Source organism: Bolinopsis microptera, chromosome 9 (genome assembly GCF_026151205.1).
Source record: "Bolinopsis microptera isolate Bmic1 chromosome 9, MBARI_Bmic_1.0, whole genome shotgun sequence".
NCBI classification, from domain to species: domain Eukaryota; kingdom Metazoa; phylum Ctenophora; class Tentaculata; order Lobata; family Bolinopsidae; genus Bolinopsis; species Bolinopsis microptera.
The window spans coordinates 3,843,127-3,864,632 of record NC_087080.1 but is presented as its reverse complement, the minus strand read 5'-3'; the positions used below and the strand labels follow the sequence as shown (position 1 = coordinate 3,864,632).

The window sequence follows — 21,506 nt, the reverse complement described above, 5'->3', positions numbered from 1 at the left end:
ACAACTCGTCAATAAAGTCTGGAAGAATTCCTTGGGCTAAAATTACGTTATAAATATATATTATATATTAGTGTTAGAGTCAACTTAAATATAAATACATAAGTTCTTTTCCTTTGTCTCTAAATAGTACTTTATACTGTACTACACACAGTGGGCCACCATACTACAATTGACGAAAAATTGAGTTCTTTTAAAAGGAATTAAGTAAGTTTTGTATTGCAGTAAAAAATCTTGGCTATTAGATGCAAAAAACCATAATTGAATTGATTAAATGGCTTTCGCGCAGCGCGTCGGCGAATTTACGAAATTTTTTGACTGCCAATTTTTTCACTTTTGGCAGTCAAAATTGGCATAACCCATCATTATATTTCTAAAATTGGCTTAAAACACCGTATATTGACTCCTAATCAAGGTTAAAGTACTCTCTTTGCTTCAATTCATGCAAAAAACCATGTAATCATATCATTTAAGCTGAATTTTTGGCACGCACTCAATTTTAGGCCTCATTTTTGACTAATTTTTGCTTAAATTTGGCCAAAAAAAGTTTATTTGCCTCAGGTTGCCCCACTAATGCATGGTACCATCTGAAAGCTCAGACGATTCTCTAAACAATGGTAGAAGAACTGTTCTGGGTTTTTTTGGGTCTTTTTCAGAAAAAAATTCCAAAGTTGAAAAAAGGCCCAAATTTGATGGAATTTAGACTTACCTTGCAGATTTGAAAAAAATTATTTTTTCTCAAACAAACCTCATTTTGAACATCTTTCTTGGCTCTCAATGTCGTGGCCTGGTGCCATGAGGTTATGGGGTACTAAAAAGTGGTCTGTTTTGGAAATATCATCAAAAAATGCTATTTTTCTGGAATTTTACTGGTATTTTCTGACAATTTCAGAAATTTCTGGCATTCGCGCCCAATTTTCTGGTTTCAATTTGACATAACTTTGGCTACGATCAATATTTTTTCATAATTCAAAAACTAAAATGATAAATAGCCTCAGGACTATCAATTTAAAAACATTCTAAACACATTCAACGATTATCTTTAGCAAAAACTCGAATTAGATGCCTCTAGACCTACATTTCAGCCATGAAAAATTTCTATGGAATGAGCCAAAAAAAATTTTCTGTGACTTATAAAGGACCAAAATTTGTTTAAAAATCAATATTCAACTGATTTGAAGTAAAAAATAATGTTTGAAATGATCTAAATTGATCACTGATGGTCTATTACAGTATGACCCCCTATTCTGGCCCACTGTGCTACAGCCATTAAAAGTTGTCAATATACACATACTTGTAAAATGATTATAAAGTTTTTCATTTTATTGCATTACAAGTTACAGACCTTATTTAGATTATATCATTAATTGTACATTGTACATTCATATCAAAATCCTTAAATAGGCAAAGTATAGTATGTTGATTGAGAGAAAGTAAACGTTTCTGCCTATTCATGGATAGATATCCGGTAAGTGTTTGTTGATGAATATTGATACATGTATTTACTTTGTAGCGTTTTTAATGGTTTCTTTAATTGTTGTCAGTATACTAATAAGGATAACTTCATTAATTTATTTTCAGATACAAGGACTTGGAGGCCCTGGTGCAATAGATCCACACATCCCGCCTCCATGTATCCCTTTGCGGCAAGGTGAATGTAAATTTAATGTCGATGTCGACAGTCGAGGTTTAGACCGAGGTGGAAGTAAAAGTCGATGTCGAAAGCAACGTCGATTTCAAGGACTAAGATCGAGAGATAACTCAAGAATAATTTGCATCCTTTTCAGATCACAAGAAGACCCTGGAGTGGAAGAAACCCCCAGTCAAAGTGGACGATATTGACCCAAATATTGCGTGCCCACCTTGCACGTGTGCAACCACTGTTAACGGTAAACAATTTAAGTTTTACTTATCTGTAATACTTATTGTCCTACAGAACTATACTCTATAGGCTAACCGATTCTAGTGAACATACTTTTTTTATCAACAGATAGTTTGATTTGAAATCCAGTAAAATATGGTAAATGGTGATATATGAAACCGGGTTCAATTTCTTACTTACACACACAAATTAAAAATCCGTCGATTTGCGATCAAAACTTTTGAAATTAGATAATTTAAACGTGCTTATTGTTTTACATCGAGTGTAATGATTACCTTAATTAATAATTAATTAGCGCCTCCCTTGAAGTAGCGTACTCTTGAAAGATCCTCATCGTTTTGAACCATGACCACACTCCGAACGACTATAGGCCCCAGGCCATAAGTTAAACTTATAATCCCTGTTCCAAGACTTATGTTAGGACAAAATTTGCAAAAAATAGTAAAATCATGATATATTTTTGTTTAATACGATCTAGTTAGGGCATTATGAATATTTTCTGGGAACTAATTTGCCACAAGTATTTATATAATGCAGGAATGTGTTGTCCATAATGTTTGTTGTTTTTTTGCTGCTGTTGTTGTTGTTGGCCTCTTTAACAAAAACTAAAGTACGTTTTCCGCAAAAAGGGTATTAAATATTAATTTACCAGGCTATTTTGCACTTACATCCAAAAGTCTGCAATACCTTCCAAAAAAATTTACCAGAAATATCAACGACTTTCAATCTTTGTTTGAGCACTTGCAAACCAACAAAATATAATCATTGCAGTCATTTTTGTCCTCCTGATGAGCTTCTGTGTGCCTTAATAATAAATAATTAAATGAACAAATTCTAACATTTATTACACGCTTCGACATTAAAATATACCCAACAAAGATGTACATTTAAGACTTAAGTCATTCAAGCGATAATGGCAGAAATAAATTGTTAAGCAAGCTTCTGAAGAAAATATGCCCACCAGATCTTTACAACTCTTTGGGGTGGTTTCTAGGACTATGGGCAACACATTCCTGCATAGGAATGCTTGTGACAAATTAGTTCCCAGGTGGTTCTATATTTATGACATCATGCAATCTAGAACTCATTACGATAAAAACGATTTTATGCGTTTCAAAATGTGAAGCAATTTTGCAAGTATTTTTGGTCTAATGATAATGTTTATTGTTGTTAATGTAAACGAAAGGTAAGCATAATTTTGTTTCTTTAAAATATACCGCATGTGTATCTTGAGCAAAAAAGTAATAAGTATGGAAATCCACAAATCTATATCGCTGAAGGGCGAAGGCAATTTTTCGATCGTTTTCTTTAGATATACCAGTGAAACTGCGTGGGGAAAATTTGACTCCAATAAAATCGTAAACATCTCAAAGTTTATTTGATTTTGTATAATTACATTCTTATCGAAGTAATAACATTCTGTGTTTAAAAGGCCAAATGTCGCCTGCCGGACTTAATTGGCCATGTGTAATTGGTTCAGAATTCTCAGGTTCAAAGTTGAGTGTTTCATAAAAAACTGCCATAGTTAATTCAATTTCTTGATTTATGTTTGAGTTAATTTATGTTCGAGTTAACATTTAAACTGAATTTACAGATGGTGCACCCTCCTATTGTCATTTAGGACACGGTAGTGACTACCAAAACCTGCGGAACACACTCGAAAACAGGTAACTAATTATATTGTATCATTCATTATATTATTTATTTTGACAATTCTAAATTTGTGTATTTTAGATTAATTCTGTGTGTTTAGATGGAGGTGTTGTTAGTGAGTCTGGGAGTAGAAATATTACCTGTAATACGTATATCCCCAGAACTTGTACCACTTACCCATGCTTTTAGTATTTCTACAATATGGTCTACGACTTTTACACAGCATAATACCCCATGATGTCGTTTATTTTAAATTCTCTTTGCTGTATTGTATATGTACTATTTGTAAAAGTTTCAAATCAAAACAAATCATCTGAAATAATATGTTCACCTACATTATGTGTGTTAGCATACATACTTAATCGCTACAGTGCACTCGGATTTCGATTTCGCAAATATAAGTTGCAAACCCCATAGCTGGTCGTAGAATACTTTGCATTTTTGTCACCCTTAAGTGCTCGGTAAAAGCAGCGTACTGACTACTTTACATATTTCTTTAATATCGTTGAAATATCGTTGAAATATCATATCAATTTGATTTCAACGGTCCCTTCGTAAATTTCCTTTTAGCTGGTTTTAGCAATATAATGAATTTGCTCTAAGTGGTTATGAGTTATCAGGCTATAAATTTTAAACTGCCTTGGGAACAGGAAGCAAGCATATTTCTCCAACTTGGTTAAATGTTACAAATATTGTATAATTGATAAAACGTAATTCTAATCACTAAATGTTTGTCAGGTGTAGTTTCATTTGTGATAACTATTTTATGAGCCAACAGAGTGATTGGATAATTAGTTAGGGGCACAATTGAACTTGTTTTCGAAATTATTGATTAAGTGTAATAGCAGTCTCCTTAAGAAATCATTCTTTTATCGGACACATCTGCTCTGGAATAAACTTCCTCTCGAAATAAGAGACATAGCTGTCCTGATATCTTCAAGGCCAAACTTAAGGATCACCTATGGTCGGAAATGCTACCCACAGATCCAAACGATAGTCACGCTGAATTCTACCTGTCTGATAATGATTAGATGCATCTCATTTCTCCCAATGCCAATTCTCTAATCTAAAATAATCGATCCAAACTATTTAAGGGGTTAGGGGTGGGTTGGGTTTTTAAAAGTATTGTATGATATAATCTATTTCATTAAAAAGTTAACAAATTATTAACATTATGATATTTTATGCACGCTGTATTTTATTATTGCACAATCATCTCTATTACTATTATATATCTTACATTTATATGTGTTGATTGTATGAAATGTTTTGTCAGGGACCATATTTTGTAGGTGTAATTTTTGCACGAACTACGTTCTGGTTTCCCGTCATTATAGTACATAGAAATCACTTTTTGACCGTGTTATTTTCATGCAATTACATTGATGTATGTACTATTTTGAAAAGATTTTCAATAAAAAAGTAATTGGTTATTTCGACCGGGCAACCGAAAGAAAACAAGTGTTTTAGGCCATAATTTCAAAATTTGCCCTTTCGATACCTTCAATCTTTGATCGCAGAAAAACCGTGCTCTGTTATTAATCTTGTGTGAAATGTGATGACTTATGTATGTAGGAATAAATTTGCATTATAGTGATTTCTGCTGGAAATGCGCAGAAAATGGCACAATCTGACATAATAGACCGTTTACGTAGGGCGCAACAACTGGAATATAATAATGTTGCGCGCGCAACGATTTTGCCAAAATTATTTTATAATTGTTGTTCATTTTCACATGGAAATCTTCTCCAGATTAAAAGTGGCAATGAGTTTCCTTTTAGAGGAATACGGAAGCCCATTTACATGTTTATGAAACATTATTTCAATGTTGACTACATAACGTGTACCATAAGTTATGAATAACAATTATAGTGATGATCTTATATTAATAATGGGTTTATGTTACTCGTTATTAAACATCTTCAATCATTTCCCCATGAAATCTGACGCTTGACCTATTAATTAATTAATCAGGTACGATTTGAGCGGTCATGCTCTTCGTTTGATAGAGATACAATACACTGGCAATGAGGCGAAGAGCAAAGACGGATGCCCTGTCGTTCAGTCTGTTAGTATTAACTGCTTTTTGGATTTCACTTTCCTTTTGTAATGATTTTTATTTTAGCTTCCATTTACATTTAAGATGACTCGACCTCAACTTACTTAGGCTGTTACACCCAGTACCGTTTGCTAAAAATACGATTACTATTTTTTAACTAAAGAAATCAAAAGGGCATCTATTCTACCACTCGTGGAAAACATACAAATAAATTTTTGTTAAAACGCCATCATAATAATAATCCCAGAAAAAGTCGTTAAATGTTGTTCAATTCAACATTGACGTTCAAACAAGAATCAAGATGAAAAGAATATTTGTAAAACCCTCAGCTTCAATCATGCACTTTGACAGAGTTACTGGCTGGCACTACAAACATCTTCTCACTCACAATCACCATCAATCAAATTCAAAATTATGCAATCAATCACTATACATCCACGATCATATGATCAAAACACAAAACTTTGTAATATACTGTGTCTGTTTGAGATTTGAATAACGTTACGTACTGTACTGTTTCAAATTATATATATTTTTTTTTAATGCACTCTGCCAAACGCCGAACTTCTGTGCATTTAAAAAAATACTCATTTGTTTCTCAAATATTTTTTCCTCAATTCTTCAAAGTTTGCAGAATAAAATAGAGTAATCATATTCATCAAATCGTCTATAATTATGAAGCAATATCGTACACACAAAAAATAATTAAAATAATCCTAAATTTAAATGCTGTAATCTGTACCTATACAAAGTCCCAGCAATCAGCATTGTGTTAATCAAAATTTTCGAAAACTGAGGTAATTTTTAACAGCTGAAAATATGTTGTCCGATTCAATGGCAAATTAAACAGGAGTGTTATCTTGGTTCTTTAGAATATGGCCAAACATCCTCTATCTTTGATAATATAAATTTTGTTGAGAAAATCGTTTTCCTTTTAATCAGAGAAAGGTCCATCCTTCATCCAACAATAGCCGTCATCCATATATTGTTCAGGATTGACGTTTTGGTAGTACAAACGGTCATTTTTACTCCTTTTATCATTTCCTTCTCCGGGCTGCGATGTGGGCAATTCCTCCGCAGGCTTGCTGTTCAAATTGTGTTCTTCTTTTTTGCACGAGGTTCCAGTGTTCTCCATGACACAATAACCATTATCCGGGCCAACTGTTATTTCCATTGAAGGGCCTTGTTGGTCATCTTCGGTTTCAACACCTCCGAACCTGCTGTATCCTACTTCTGCCGTATTTCTCTGAGGATGCTTCTTTCTTCGTTCCCAAAGAAGTAGCAAAACAAGGGCAAAGCAAATAACAGCCAGATACGCCGACAGAAAAGCGAGAATCATGATTTTGAGTGAGCAATGTGAACAATCTGAATCACTTTCACTTCCGGCCCCTGCAGTGACATACCCATCTGGACACTCAGTGATATGAACCGAATCATCAACGGGAGGACACGAAGGACAGTGATCGCATTCTTGGGAATCTCCATCTGAAATGGTCAATCTATCAATATCACAATATAGTGAATCAAGGAATCTGCTCATTTATTCTAATAATCTCAAAATTTCCGTCTGTGTGTGCAAGTGTAATTCCCAAGAGGCTTAATTAAGAAAACGGTTAGAGTTATGGGACTGGTTTCTTCGGTATAGTTTCGACAAAACTCTGAAGAAGCCAATAAGCAAATTTTTTAAATCGGCCGGTGGTAAGTGGTTTAATTGATGGTTTTGTACACCAAATGTGGTACTAAAGTATTTTACTTTTTATCACACTCTCTCTCTCACTCTCTCTCTCTCCCCATTTACAGCTCCCCTAATTACAGCTTTGGTATATAATTAGGTAATTTGGTAGTTATAGAGCCAGGAGCCGCAAGATTGCCTATTAAGTATTACTATTGGATACATGTTGATTGTTGGGCGCTCAGAATTAAATTTACCCCAATGCGGCTGGTTTCAACTGAGCGAGTTCATGCTTTTGCACCGTTTTAACTTTTGTCCCGGCAGTCGGCACGGGTTACACTAGTATCTAATATGAATGACTATATTATTGTTGTTGCCATTTCCTCTCATAATTTCGCTACAAAAATAAGAACGTTCTTAATTCCATCTATAGAATTATATAATGCGCTACAATTGCCTGTAGCATATTTTGACCATAACATCAGATCCAGAGTTTGTGACTCTGTATCACTAAGTTCTTCAGTACACTGTTCAGTTTCTTTTTCACCCTTTTTCGACTTTACCATTTTTGTCGGTACGACGTAGTTTATGTCGATATGATCCTTCAGCCGTTTCAACAGAGCATGCATTGGGATGGATCGATTAAAAGTGTCATGTCCAAGAGGAGCTCTAACCCTTTAAGTACAATAGGACTTTGGTACGGTTTTGTGCAGTAAGAACGGTGATGTCATATTAATTATAAACAATGTTAGCTCAGTAATATTCATGTCATATTTGCTCTACTGAAATTTTGGTCTGCTTTAAAATTAGTCGCCGAAAAATTTAGTCTCATGAAATTTGGTTTACAACAATTTTAGTCAAAAGTTTGACTAAATTTATGGTAGACTAAATTTGTCGTTCTTAAGGTAATTGCGACTTCTAAATTTTAGCGTTGCCGTGGCCCTCATAGCAACCACAATCAGTCAGTGGTAAACTTGGGTAATTTTTGTATCCCATCGACCAAATGAAAAACCAGCATCGTCAAGAAATAATATTTTCTACGATCTATGATATTTTAGAGACTGAGAAAATAAAAATACGGTAATATAATCATAACAAAATGTGTTTTGATAATTCATAACGTGCCCCCTTTCATAACATACAGTTGTTGAATCCGGACAAGGAAGTTGTAACAAACTGAAGCAAAAACACCTTTATTGCAGTTAAATAAGGTGTCAACCTTTATTGGTTAAATTTTCTGACTTCTCTTTTAATGGAGTCCTTCATTCCTTCTAGAACTACCAATACATTTTTACGGAATAAAGTTTAGACAAATATTTACAAAAATCATTCAAAAAATACGTCCTACCCAGAGGCCAGAGTTTTGAAACTCAGGGAAGTCGGTAAATTATATCCCGTTGTCATACCCTAGTACTTCGTGCCTGCCCCTGAGTTTAACCTTAAAACCTAACCAAGAACAGGAAAAAACGGTTAGTAACCGTCGGTTACCATCATATTATTATAATCTCACCTTTAGCGGATATACAACCAGTGCTTGTACAGAGAAATAACAGATAAGTGATTTCCTTATCAAATTCAAACATCACGTCAAATTGAGTCCCTCTCGAGTCCCTCTTGATGGACTAGATTTTCAATAGACAAAATTGAACTAAAAAATAGATACTCAACAGCATTTTTCTCAGTCACGATAATTTACCAGTCCAATTTTGGCTCCCTTTTAGCTGCAATCTGTGGCGAAGACTTCTTCCGAAGTAATGTTATATGTGTAACACAAAGTACTCAACTCAAGATATTGCAATAATATTTTCCTGTACAATCATGTGGATTAAACTTTGATTAATTTTCTATCAGCGTCACTAGAAATCACAGTGCTTTCTTCAGAATTTTGAATATGCAGTTTGATACAGTCCTCCCCTGGCCTTATGACCTCTCGAGTTTCGTCCCACAATTTCTGTATTTATTATACCTTTATACATATTACATAGATTAAGAAAGATAGAACAATCAGTTATCAGATAAACAAACTGCAATTTTGTGGGTACCATCTTTAATACACCAATACCAATGGGAAAGAAGCACAGAAGAGAGGAATGTGACAACAAATGTTTAATGGGTGATATGCACAGATACATTAGCCACTCCAATATAGTCCATATGGTTTTAATATCGAGTAAAATCCCGATTTACCGCAAAGTTTGGGGACAGGAAATGACCGCGCTGAAACGGTATTTGCGATTTATGGGGAGACGATATATAGTGGTTTCAGTGTAACACATTTTTCTGTCAGGCTATCCAGCGTACGAGTCTACAAGAACAGGTGTGCGTGTTGTACAGACAAAGAGCGGGACACGACTGTGCCAGTGCTCTCATAGTCGTCGTTATCGTCCAGTGGGAAGGTTAGTTGTGTAGAACAGTGGGAAGGTTAGTTGTGTAGAACAGTGGGAAGGTTAGTTGTGTAGAACAGTGGGAAGGTTAGTTGTGTAGAACAGTGGGAAGGTTAGTTGTGTAGAACAGTGGGAAGGTTAGTTGTGTAGAACAGTGGGAAGGTTAGTTGTGTAAAATTGTCTACAAGTTAAACCGGCATACATGCAGGTCATGCACAGAGCTTGACATTTTATTTTCAGTTGTTTTTATACAATACTTACCTGTAACAATACTTACCTGTAACGCTGTCTTTATTGTCGGGAAGGAAGGGAGGCCTTAGTGAATCCCCATAATTTAGAAATGACCTTATTCATTTGATAGTTAGTCCTTCGGTAGAACTCCTTAAATACAGGTCCAATTAGACTTTTGTTATTTTTCTATAGTATTCTGTTTTCCTGTTAGTTTTTCCTGCTCTGCTTTCCTGTTATTTTTCCTGCTCTGTTTTCCTGTTCGTCTTTAGTACTAATAACTAGTTGATCGCCACATCATTTACATTCGTCAGTCTTCTTTTCCGCTTGACTAATGTCTTTAATGGTGAAGCTGAATCATATGTATAAATGGTTCCTTACCAGCACCTTACCCGGAGAAGAGCATTTGTCATCCGATAGATTTGCGAGTAACTAATCAATCGGTAAATGTAAAATCCTCTGTGCAATGCTGCACCAGTGCACCGTGCGACTGAGAGCCCCACCCTGCACCAGTGCACCATGCGACTGAGCCCCACCCTGCATAAGTGGTTCTATTTTTGGATTTGAAATTGGTTGTCGGGAGACGATGTCCAAAATGGTGAGAATGATTAACTTATTCAATCGAATGGAATTGAAATTTAATTGAAAAACGAAAGTCGGGTTCTTATAGCAGAGACACTCCCACAATATATTGAAATATACGTCATTTTGCGGGGGGGGGGCCAATGGCATAAATGGAGAAAATGGAGAATTACTCATAGGTTTTTCCATTTTCTCCATAGAAATAGTCTCCATTTTATGCCATTTTATGCCATTTTATGCCATTGAAAACCTGAAAAATTTAGAATTTCGAGAAAATTTTTTAAAAAAACCGATATTTTCGGCCAATAATGAACAGAGTATCATGAAACATGGAGAAAAGTGGTTTGAAATGAATGAAATGAAATGAAATGAAATGAAATGAAATGAGGTATTTATATCCCGCTCATATGATTAACCAACAACACAAGGAAGGTGGTTAACCATGTCAGAGCGGCTGACTGTGAGTGATGTGAGCAAATGTGTAAAAATGAACAAGAGTATAACGTAATATTAATATAAGACCAAGACAAAATTAAAACATCTTTTATTTTAAACCACACTAAACTAAAAAGAAGCAGAGACCATACAATACATGTAGGTATAATAAAGGTTAGTACAGTGACAAAGAAAGGTAGAGAACTTAGACATAAAATGGAGTGCGGTAAGAGATAAAAGCCAAGGTGTCTTGCAAAATGAAGACAAATGGAACGAAAAAACATCAAAACTGATTATATAAATGGTTCTTTAACATTCGCTTGAAGCAGTTGGTATCAGTAATACATCTCAACATCAGTGGAAGAGAGTTCCATGCAATCGGTGCATGGCTTGAGAAACGTCTGTCATCAACTTTGGACTTTTTATTCTTTGGTACCTTGAGCATGAGATGGTCACCAGGTCTCTTCGACCTGGTCATGGTCATGGTGTTTGAGAGTTCTTTATCCGCTACATCCAAATCCAGTAGTGCTTTGAGGTTATCAGGTGCAGTACCGTGAACTGATTTGTGGGTTAATAGACAAACTTTAAAGAATATTCGTTGGTCTATAGGGAGTATGTGGGCCTTCTTATAGAAGGGAACCAAGTCCGTGGTTCTGTCTTCTATGTTATAGATGAAACGAACTGCCCCATTAAGGGTGGATCTAAGTTTGTTTAGTCTGGTCTTGGGTAGATTCATGTATAGAGAATTACAGTAATCTAACTTAGATATAACCAGTTGTTTCACCAACATCAATTTAATGCCTTCATCCAGGTAACGACCAATAGTTCTTAGGTTCATCATTGTCCAGCTACATTTCCTTTTGACATTATTGATCTGTCTTTCCATATTTAAAGTTTCATCAAATTTGACAACCAGACTCTTCCAGCTGTCTCCTTTGCACTCCGTAGGTAGAATTTCAGTGCTTCCAAATTGCAGTCTGACACTGAGTTCACACTTTTTTAGAATATGGCTCTTTCCTAACACCAATAGTTCTGTCTTACTTTCATTCAGTTTCATGTAATTCTTCACCATCCATGCTTTTATCTCTGCGAGACATTTGTTTGTTCTGTCTTGGACATCAGTGAACTGTACCACACGGTTTGGTTGAAATGAGATGTTTTCAGAAAAACTTTGAAAAATGTTGACTTAGAAAATGTTCGGTCCGAGTCATTTACGATACGTACCTCCCGTATCGAGAGCTCCCGATTCCGAGCTCGTGTTGCAAAGGGGAGGCCTGCCTTCCGAGATCGCATTACTTCGAGTCCAAAATTGTGGAAGGTGTGGACTTCGAAAAACCGAAAAAATATTTTCGGCAAATAATGAACAGAGTAGCATGAAACGTGGAGAAAAGCGGTTTTCAGAAAAACTTTGAAAAAGTTTGACTTAGAAAATTTTCGGCCCGAGTCATTCTCGATACGTACCTCTCGTATCGAGAACTCCCGATTCCGAGCTCGTGTTGCAAAGGGGAGGCCTGCCTTCCGAGATCGCATTACCAGGGGGAAGCCTCGAGTCCAAAATTGTGTATTTGCCGAAAATATTTTTTCGGTTTTTCGAAGTCCACACCTTCCACAATTTTGGACTCGAAGTAATGCGATCTCGGAAGGCAGGCCTCCCCTTTGCAACACGAGCTCGGAATCGGGAGTTCTCGATACGAGAGGTACGTATCGAGAATGACTCGGGCCGAAAATTTTCTAAGTCAAACTTTTTCAAAGTTTTTCTAAAAACCATTTTTCTCCACGTTTCATGCTACCCTCTTCATTATAAGCCGAAAATATTTTTTTGGTTTTTCGGTTTATCGAAGTCTGCACCTACCCCTCGATACACAAATTTGGACTCGAAGCTTTCCCCTGGTAATGCGATCTCGGAAGGCAGGCCTCCCCTTTGCAGTGCGAGCTTGTTTCGACTGTCGAGGATGTAGGTCTCACTTCTCAGTGCCTATTACTCTCCCCTATTACTCACTCCTGCTGTAGCCTGTAGAAATAACTTTACACTAGGCTTGAGTAATTATGAGTTTGCCTGAAGTGTGCCTCTACTAACCTAGTATAAGCATCTAGTAGCCTACTATGAGCTTTCATAAGCTTGTTACGCCCCTAGTAAGCGTAAATAAACATGTTAGGATGTCCAATTTAGGTGTTAAATGGTGTTAAAGATGAAATTTCGAAGACAAAATTCATGGCATAAAATGGAGAAAATGGAGAATTACTCATGGGTTTTTCCATTTTCTCTATAGAAAAAGTCTCCATTTTATGCCATTTTATGCCATTTTATGCCATTGGCCCCCCCCCCCCCCCCCCCCCCCCCCCATTTTGCATGGTAACTTATTTTGCCCTTTGAAAAGGTAAGTCTTCATTGAAAAGTTAAAGAATCAAAATGAATGACAGTGATGATAAGTGGACTTAGTGTAAGATAACGTGTACTTAGTGTAAAGTAACGTGTACTTGTAATCATTGTACTTGTGTGTTTAAGAGATATGTTATAAAAAAGGTAGTAACCATGGTACCCAGTAGTAACCAGTAGTTACTATGGTATGCAGTGGAAAACTTTTCAAGAAAATATATAAAGAACGCTCAACTTTCGTTAGTTGATTCTTCGAAACAACAAGGCAAGGGTTATGACATTTAATTAATTTCAATAAATCTCGAATTTTCGGACGCATGGTCCATAGTCAGCAATAGTTCTGGAAATATTAAAATCAGTTCAGCTGATAAATGCCTAATATGTAAAGTACTGCCTCCCCTCTACAGGATTACCCATGGAGACAGCCAGTGATGTGTACTCTACACTTGCTGCTACACTGCCCTCGGATGGTGTTCCAACCCAGCGACAGTGCGACAAGAATCAGACGTGAGTTGTTGTCAGGAATATATCGTGTGAGGCTAGTTTCCGTGGCTGATAATATTACAGGGCCTCTGCCCCGTCAGGCGAGGAGAATGGCGGAGTTGGGGCGGATAAGAATTGAACTACAGATTTTCCTACATGAAAATTGAAAATGAAATTGTTATGTACATACGTAAAACATGTTTAATTCCTCAATCATATAATTGTTCCGTGTACGATCAATCTTTGAGTTGGTCTTTAAACTTAACAATATGTTCGTTAATGAAACTGCCTTTTTCTCAGGAAGACTTGTGTGTGCCAAGGATCCGAGGAAACAGGGGGGGCCTGCTTCTCATTTGGCTGCTCCTGGTCCATGTACTTTAACGGCTGCAAGTTCGCCAACTCTAAAAATCCTAAAAAGTTTAAACTCGATGAAAAGTCGAAGGTAAGTTGCCTCTTGGAAATCGAATTTAAAACTGTTATATATTATGACGATGTTTTTCTGTCTCAGATGAATTACATGTCTTACGTGTTTAATATTTATAAACGCGCTTAATGATCTGGTCGGGACTGGGGAGGTAATTAATATTTTAGAAAACAAAAACTGAAATAACTCCTTAAATGAGAATTTGAATGCACACTTTTAAAAGCCACTGCGAATATTTTTCGCCCTCGAGATTTAAACCTTCTTCGTACTTTTTATCTCCATCGTTTTAGCAAACATATAAATCACCTCCCGCTCCCCGCCATCACCCACGTCCGCATTCCACCTTAATCGTCAACTAACTGATATATCCCAGACCTATGATGCTGGTAAGGAGACACAAGTTGAGTGTATCATGCAGGCTCTAGCTACAGATGTCGGGGCTCTCTACAAGAATCTAGCTCCCAAAGCCTACTCTAACCAGGTCAGCACCCCCCCCCCCCCCCCCCTCAGTAACACTGGCTATCTAGGAAGGTTGCGAAGTCCACTCATGTTGATTTCAATCTATATACTCTATAAGATGGCCTACTTAGGATCCGTCTGCTGTAGGGGAGACTGTTTTCAGAAAAGTGACAGTCGGGGGAGGGGTTAAAAAAATCCCAACGTCCGCGTCAGTTGTGAAAGCAGTCTATTGAATAAATAGAGACATAATCTCTCTTGTAACAACTTTTCTTAATTGTGTTGTATGGACAGTTTAGACGGGTTAACACAGTCAACATTAGTTACAAATAAATCAATAAATGAAAACGAAAATTATATTTATAATCGTCTGACCTCATGATTTATAATAAAAAACGTAGTATCACATCGGTAAACGGTTAACATTTTATCATCAAGAAGTCTGTGCTTTAATTTTTGTGCAAGAAGTGTGTTGACATTAGAGCTCCAGAGAAACGTTTAAAGAATACCACTTTGGGCATATTATGTTAAATGTTTTCAGCTAAACCCCCCCCCCCCTCCTATCTCCATGCCACTCCGTACTGTTTCATTCCCATTTCCATATCTCAGGTTAGAACACAGGAGGACGGTTGGGAATGTCGTATCGGGAGTGGCAGGGAACGTCCTTTTAGTGGCATCACAGCGTGTCTTGACTTCAGTGCCCACAACCACAAAGACAAACACAACCTGTCTAGCGGTGTCACGGTGGTAAGTTTCATGAGTCTGAAAACCGAAACAACCGGTATTAAAATAGTGGTTTTCGAGGTATTTAGTAGGTTGGTTGGTACATTTAATTATTTCGCGTTATGTGTTCAAGAAAAGGTAGTCCGAATCCTCTTCTAATTAATTCTACACATATTATTAATCATTCGTCTGGTGTCTAGTATGACTGATGGTTAATATTACCGTCCGGTCAGGCTGTGACTCTGTTGAAACACAAATCTAGGATAGACACGAATCCGTACAGAGATCAAATACATTCCCTTCCGATGTACACCCTGGCTCCCAATCAGGTAATGTAGTAATTCTGATCAATTAAATAATTCTATGCTTTTATAATTGACTGTGAATTTCTTAATCGCATTTTTTAGTGCCCTGGTCTATTTGTTAACCAGCGAGTTAACTTAATAGCTAAAGCGAGGGTACATTATGTCATTAATCGTCAAAGATTTACGGACAAAATCCAATTTAACGAGGTTCGGCGGAATTATACTCTTTCTCAAGATTCTCACTAAGTAGTAATCTGGTATAAATACTCACCTTCAGGGTGACTACCACGCGATGCAGTACTCTCCAGAGATATTTGCAGATATCAACGTTCCCGCCCCCCAACCTGTTCCTCCCCATATGTTTCAGCGGCAAACACACAGCGGTTCGTATTTAAAGTAACCAGCCTAAATATACTCGCTGTTTTTTAATGTGTTTACTTTTATGTACACTTTTTATCCTGGGGGAATTTTAGGTCCGGGATGCGACGTTTATTCATCAATAGTCAAAGATTATACGTATTGATGTGAAATCAGAAAATTTTGATTCCTCAGAAAATTTCTCGGAACATTTGGTGTGTTTTTGTCTGACAGGCTAATTTTGAAAAACCTAGAAAAAACCTTGGGATATGATATACTATAGGCATAGGTGATAGGCGGTGGGAATTAAAAAATATTCGTTCAATCGCCCAGTCTTTAATCTTTATAAAACTATAAATTGCATTTCATTACGTTATGTAATTCTCTTTTATTTTCAATCATGAATAAATGTAAAACTCTCATAGTTGAAATTTGAATATTGCATGCATGGATAGAATTAAATTTAGATAGAATAAAATTTATTTCCTCGTGGGGAATTTGGGGGAACCTCTGACCGGAAAATTGCCAAAGGGTCCTACCACTAAGCAAAGGGCTCTACCACTAAGGACTCCTTTGAGGCGATGCCCATCATTAAGATTAATTATTACTAAAACCATTTCGTCTGTAAGCAATGAAACAAGTACGTTACATCAGCTACAGGAATAGATTTGCTTGGTTTACAAAGGAGCAGAGGTAAAAGTACCTAAAAGGATAATTAGTCTAGCTAGACTATTTGGTGATTATGGTCTAGCTGATACTTAGTAATAGTTATGTTATCATAGATTAAAATTCTTATATCCTGATCCGTGGCGATGAGAGTGAAATCGAACATCGAAAAATCATATTTTAGACGGCTTTAAATTTTAGACTTTATATTTGAATTTATTGTTACTAATTATGATATGTCTGGAGAAAATTTTATTCATGTGTGGCAGTATTGATGTCTAGATTTAGTACAGAAAAGCGGTAAAATAGCAAGGATAACTATAGTAGCTATTGTCCAATAATTTTTGAGAGGCTTCTTAAATAACGTGATATCAGGCACTGGCAAGCGCCCAGGACATCGTTTGGATCAAGATCAAAACGGCTGGGGTGCTTATAAAATTAAGACGTGATCATCGGTAAAAAGTTTGCATTTATAATGTAAGAAATTCAGACGGGGCCTGTTTCAAGAGTTAGTGATATCCACATCAAAATATTGCATAATTATGTTTTAATTTTAACAAAAAATACACAATGTCTTCAGTCTTACAACACCCTAATATCTAACTATCTTCGTCCTTCAACCCAGAAAGATGTCATTAAACTAAAATGACCATAATTTCCCCTATAATCTCACGTAACACAAATATTGCTTTACTACTAACTACCCAGTGTGCCCACGTACGTATTACACTTACTATCCTTCGCTATAATTCCCCAGGGATTGAGTTTGACGAGGCAGGCTATGTCCAATATTTGCGCCAGCAAGAAATGGAGTACAGAGCCCAAGTAGATGGGGCGATCAGGAGTCTGGGACCACCTCGACATTTCATGTGCGGCGGTATTGGTAAGACTTGGATATTGCACTTTATTTTTACGGTGTCATTGAAATTGCATGATTTGATGATGATCTCAGGTCCACACCCTAAACAGTAAACACTCCCCCAAATTGCTGGTATCCCTGGTATTTATTGTTTCAGTAAGGAGGCTGTATTGGTAGTACAGGTGCATGCAACTAGAATACTCCATTAAATAGACTAGAGAGTAGATGAGCTCTATGAAACACAGCCAGCACGATGTTTGTGCTTATAGCCGGAGTAAACCCGTTCCCCAAATTAGTAAGGAGGAGCTGGGTACCCGGAGTTGCTCCGTGCTCCGTAGTTCCGGACTGATACCACGAATCAAGAGGAGTGAGATTATTTTATGCCAGCTGTTGCGGGATGTTTGTACTGTCATTAGTCGGGGAAATATTCCAAATCTGCGTCACGAGTTATCACCCTCAGCCAGACATGTGGCTATTTCACGGTATTCGCAACAAATATAAGGGCTCTCACGTTTTGAAGTCATTTACTTTGAAACAATCCCCAATTTCCCTGCCAGAAGCACCCTGGAAATTGTTTTCACTATTGATTCCCAACCCTCTCCGACTCACATACTCAGTACAAATAAATGGCGAAATCCCAAAGATGTCACGATAGAAAGGTCAAGTATTTGCATTAATTGGACGCACGTTTACAGGAATAGTTCCGACTCACGGGTCTGTAATCCTGGAGCATGCCCTGCGCGAGCTTCATGTCACCACCCCTCTGCCCCAACCCTACCGGTATCATCCTACCCGCATCGCACTTATTCTCTATCAACACAAGGTGGGTATTCTTCTATTTCTGTGAAACTTTAGAGACAATGAGACAACAGAATTCATTTATTAAAGTTAACAGATTTTATTAGTTATGGTAATTTCTGGACCCTATTAAATTTAAGTGATCGATTCATGGTCTAACTATTCGTTGTAACTGTCATGTCGTTATTGTGGAGTCAAGGGGTCTAGTGGCATGCTGAATTACTGTCAGTAAGTCTAGTGGCATGCTATATTACTGGATTATCAAATTGCAATTTTAATCCGATGACCGATATCTGTAATTATTTATTGATGAGCTTTTGCTTCTACAGAATCTGAATCTGCGTTCCCACGGCTACAGAGAAAACGAGGAAAAAATGAGGCAGAAAAGTGAAGAAAAGGAAGGAAATGCAAGTGATAAGAAGCTTGGCAGGGATGGAGCCGATAAAAAGAACGAAAAGGAACAATTTCCTTCTTACGATAAAGGTATCGCTGTAATTTCTGTAAATGATAGTAAATCTGGCCTAAATAATCTTCATCGAATTACAACTGCGAAGAATGTTGCGATTGATTTGCCGACTGGCCCACAAAGGTGATCAAATTCAAAATTACTACGTTCATGTTGGTCTTTAGAGTGTCTTTGTAATAATTTGCTACAAATTTATCCAGGGCTTAAAGAGCAAATTAAGGAGACAGAGCTGAAGGAGCACATTGAGGCAGCGAAAAGCAGGAACGAGAAGGAGAAGAGCCTCTCCTTTCAGATAGCTCCATTAAACCCAGACCTTCAACTTATCCCTGTTGATTGCCAGGTAAATAAACATTTCGCTTCCCGATATAATATGAATTCTATGATTCTATATAGACAATTTGGAATTAACCTACTACAATACAGATAAACTCCGATCTTCAGACCGGCTTATCCTTTATCTATCATTCCAGCTTAGTTCAAGACTTTCGTGCCTGGCGAGGAATAGTTACGTTTAGCATCAAAATTAAGACGAACTTCTTCCAGGGAAATTTCAATCGATTATTCAATGCTAAACTGGTCAGAATTCCAATGTTTCACCGCAATAAATAAGATTTCATGAGTCATAACCGATAATCTCCCTCAGTCAACCCGAGGAGTGACAACCGTCAGCAACTCTCAAAGTCTCCCCTACATGTTCATCGCGGGTTCGTACCAGCACGTGCGCACGTGCACAACGTGCGAGAAGTGTAATGATGTGCACTGCTCATATCACAAGGTAGCCGGGTGTACGACTACTCCTGAGGAGGCACCTGCTGCTAAGGTTAGTCACCCAGCCACCCCTCGTCATCATTAGATTGGAGACCGTTATTGTAGGTTGGTAGTCCATATTCAGTGGATTGACATCCCCGCGGATCTCATTTACTATCTATCACTTTTAACCGAGATGTAACCAGTAATTTTTAACAGAGTCAGCCCGGTAAAGCTAGGTCACGGAAGAAAGACAAGTCTGGTACAGCTAAACGGAGTAGGAAACTGCCACCAGAACTCCGGGACCTCAAGTCAGCCCCAAAATCTAAACAAGCTGCTGGAGCTGGGGGGTCTGCGTCACTTCAGCTCACAATTCCCACCTTTAAACCTGACTCAGACTCGGGTCCAACCTCAAATCCTACCCCAGACCCAACACTACAATCCATGTCACATAATGAGACTTACAATCACGTGACTCCCCAGAGTCCTCACGTCACCCCACACAGCCCTCACGTGACGTCACCCTACGCTTTAATGACGTCTCAAAATTCTCATATGACGTCACAAATCCCTATTATGACGTCACAAATCCCTATTATGACGTCACAAATCCCAAACATGACGTCACCTTTCGATGCGATTGCGTCACAACATTTGCCAGGAACTGTGCCTTTTCATCACTTGCCTCCGTTAAAGAACCAGAGTAACTCTCAGATCCTTCATGCTCAAGGATTCACGTAATAATGTGGTAGTTTCAGTTAAGTTTATTTTTCTAAGGATTATTATTGATTTATTTCCGAGTCAAAGCTTGTGCTCTGTTTTTCTTAATTTAAGATTTTTATAGCCTGCTAGTATCCATTATTATGGGTAGCACAAGCTTTTTTTTCTCAAATTGGAACCGTGTATTTTTATTTATTCAATTATCCTTAGAATCTTATATATTTAACCCTTTGATAACCATGCCATCAGATGATTTGCTCTTCGTTGCAAAGCAAATAGAGAGCGATTTTATTTTTTATTGGTAAGTGATGACATTTATTTTTCCGGTTTATTGTGCTTGCTTTTTATCCAGTCATTTCTTTGGAATAATTGTGTGTGTATGAGAATTGGGGGCTTTAGCCAGACAGTTGTGAGTTGACGGGGATGGGGTTAAAACTAAAGACCTAATATTTATACTAGAAAATAATTGAAATAGCGCCACTTGATGCAAGGTATAAATACCTGAGCAGCCAGGTTCTCCCAGTGACGTCATTAGTCCCTAGTTGACTAGCGGCTAAGCTACTCATTACAATTGCCGCAAACTAGATTAGACATGATGTTTTTTTGGGAGTCAACAAATTTTTCATGATTTCATATGCCAGGGGGATCTAGAAGGCTCTGGGGTCTATCCCGTAAAAATTGGCACTGATCAGGGGGATTTTGTAAAAATTGTGAACTGAAACTACAGCATGCTGCTTGGTGAAGCCGTTCAACTTATACTGGCGAATATAATGGCTAAAGCCTTTAAACTTTGAATACTTAAAGGTTATATAATATGCAGCTATCGATGCGATTTTACACACGATAACTTATTATTAACTTACATCTTGATTTAACCAGTTTTATTTTGACGCATTTTCATATTTATTTGTAGTGGCGAGTTTGTTATAATTTTGGCGTAAATGTGTATATATTAGGTTTGAGTTTATATTTCTTTTTGACGACAGTATTTTTGCAGCGATTATGATTTTTGTTTTTTTCACCAATGAAGAGGAAGAAGGGCGAGAAATTTTCTCTTGAAACAACAAATATCTGCTCAGTGCTCACGGAAAGGATTGATAGTTTAAATTATGTTTTAAGTTGCCTTCCAAGTTCTATTTATTACAGCATGACGTTTTACTTCTAACCCAGAAAAGCCTGGAACAAAAACTCCAAAATAATCGAATTCCTGGAGAACCCCGATAATAATCGCAT

General features: G+C 37.1%; 1 protein-coding gene across 1 annotated transcript; it reads left to right on the top strand.

The window, feature by feature from the left end:
• Nucleotides 1-1,399: 1,399 nt before the first annotated feature.
• Nucleotides 1,400-21,416, top strand: LOC134820440 (methylcytosine dioxygenase TET2-like). Its single transcript, XM_063830825.1, has 18 exons — nt 1,400-1,465; nt 1,579-1,648; nt 1,785-1,886; nt 3,474-3,546; nt 5,507-5,600; nt 9,551-9,659; nt 13,677-13,776; nt 14,053-14,194; nt 14,550-14,657; nt 15,242-15,379; nt 15,589-15,684; nt 15,938-16,043; nt 17,441-17,566; nt 18,238-18,365; nt 18,670-18,823; nt 19,007-19,146; nt 19,450-19,626; nt 19,773-21,416. Exons 1-18 carry the CDS (start codon nt 1,451-1,453, stop codon nt 20,292-20,294), a joined length of 2,400 nt encoding a protein of 799 aa, XP_063686895.1. The 5' UTR covers nt 1,400-1,450; the 3' UTR covers nt 20,295-21,416.
• Nucleotides 21,417-21,506: the final 90 nt, after the last annotated feature.

What these genes read in the sequence shown, in the direction of transcription:
- LOC134820440 (XM_063830825.1), top strand. An exon ending in GTGTGCAACCACTGTTAACG is followed by an intron (nt 1,887 to 3,473) that starts GTAAACAATTTA and finishes CTGAATTTACAG; the next exon opens with ATGGTGCACCCTCCTATTGT. An exon ending in CAGTGCGACAAGAATCAGAC is followed by an intron (nt 13,777 to 14,052) that starts GTGAGTTGTTGT and finishes CCTTTTTCTCAG; the next exon opens with GAAGACTTGTGTGTGCCAAG.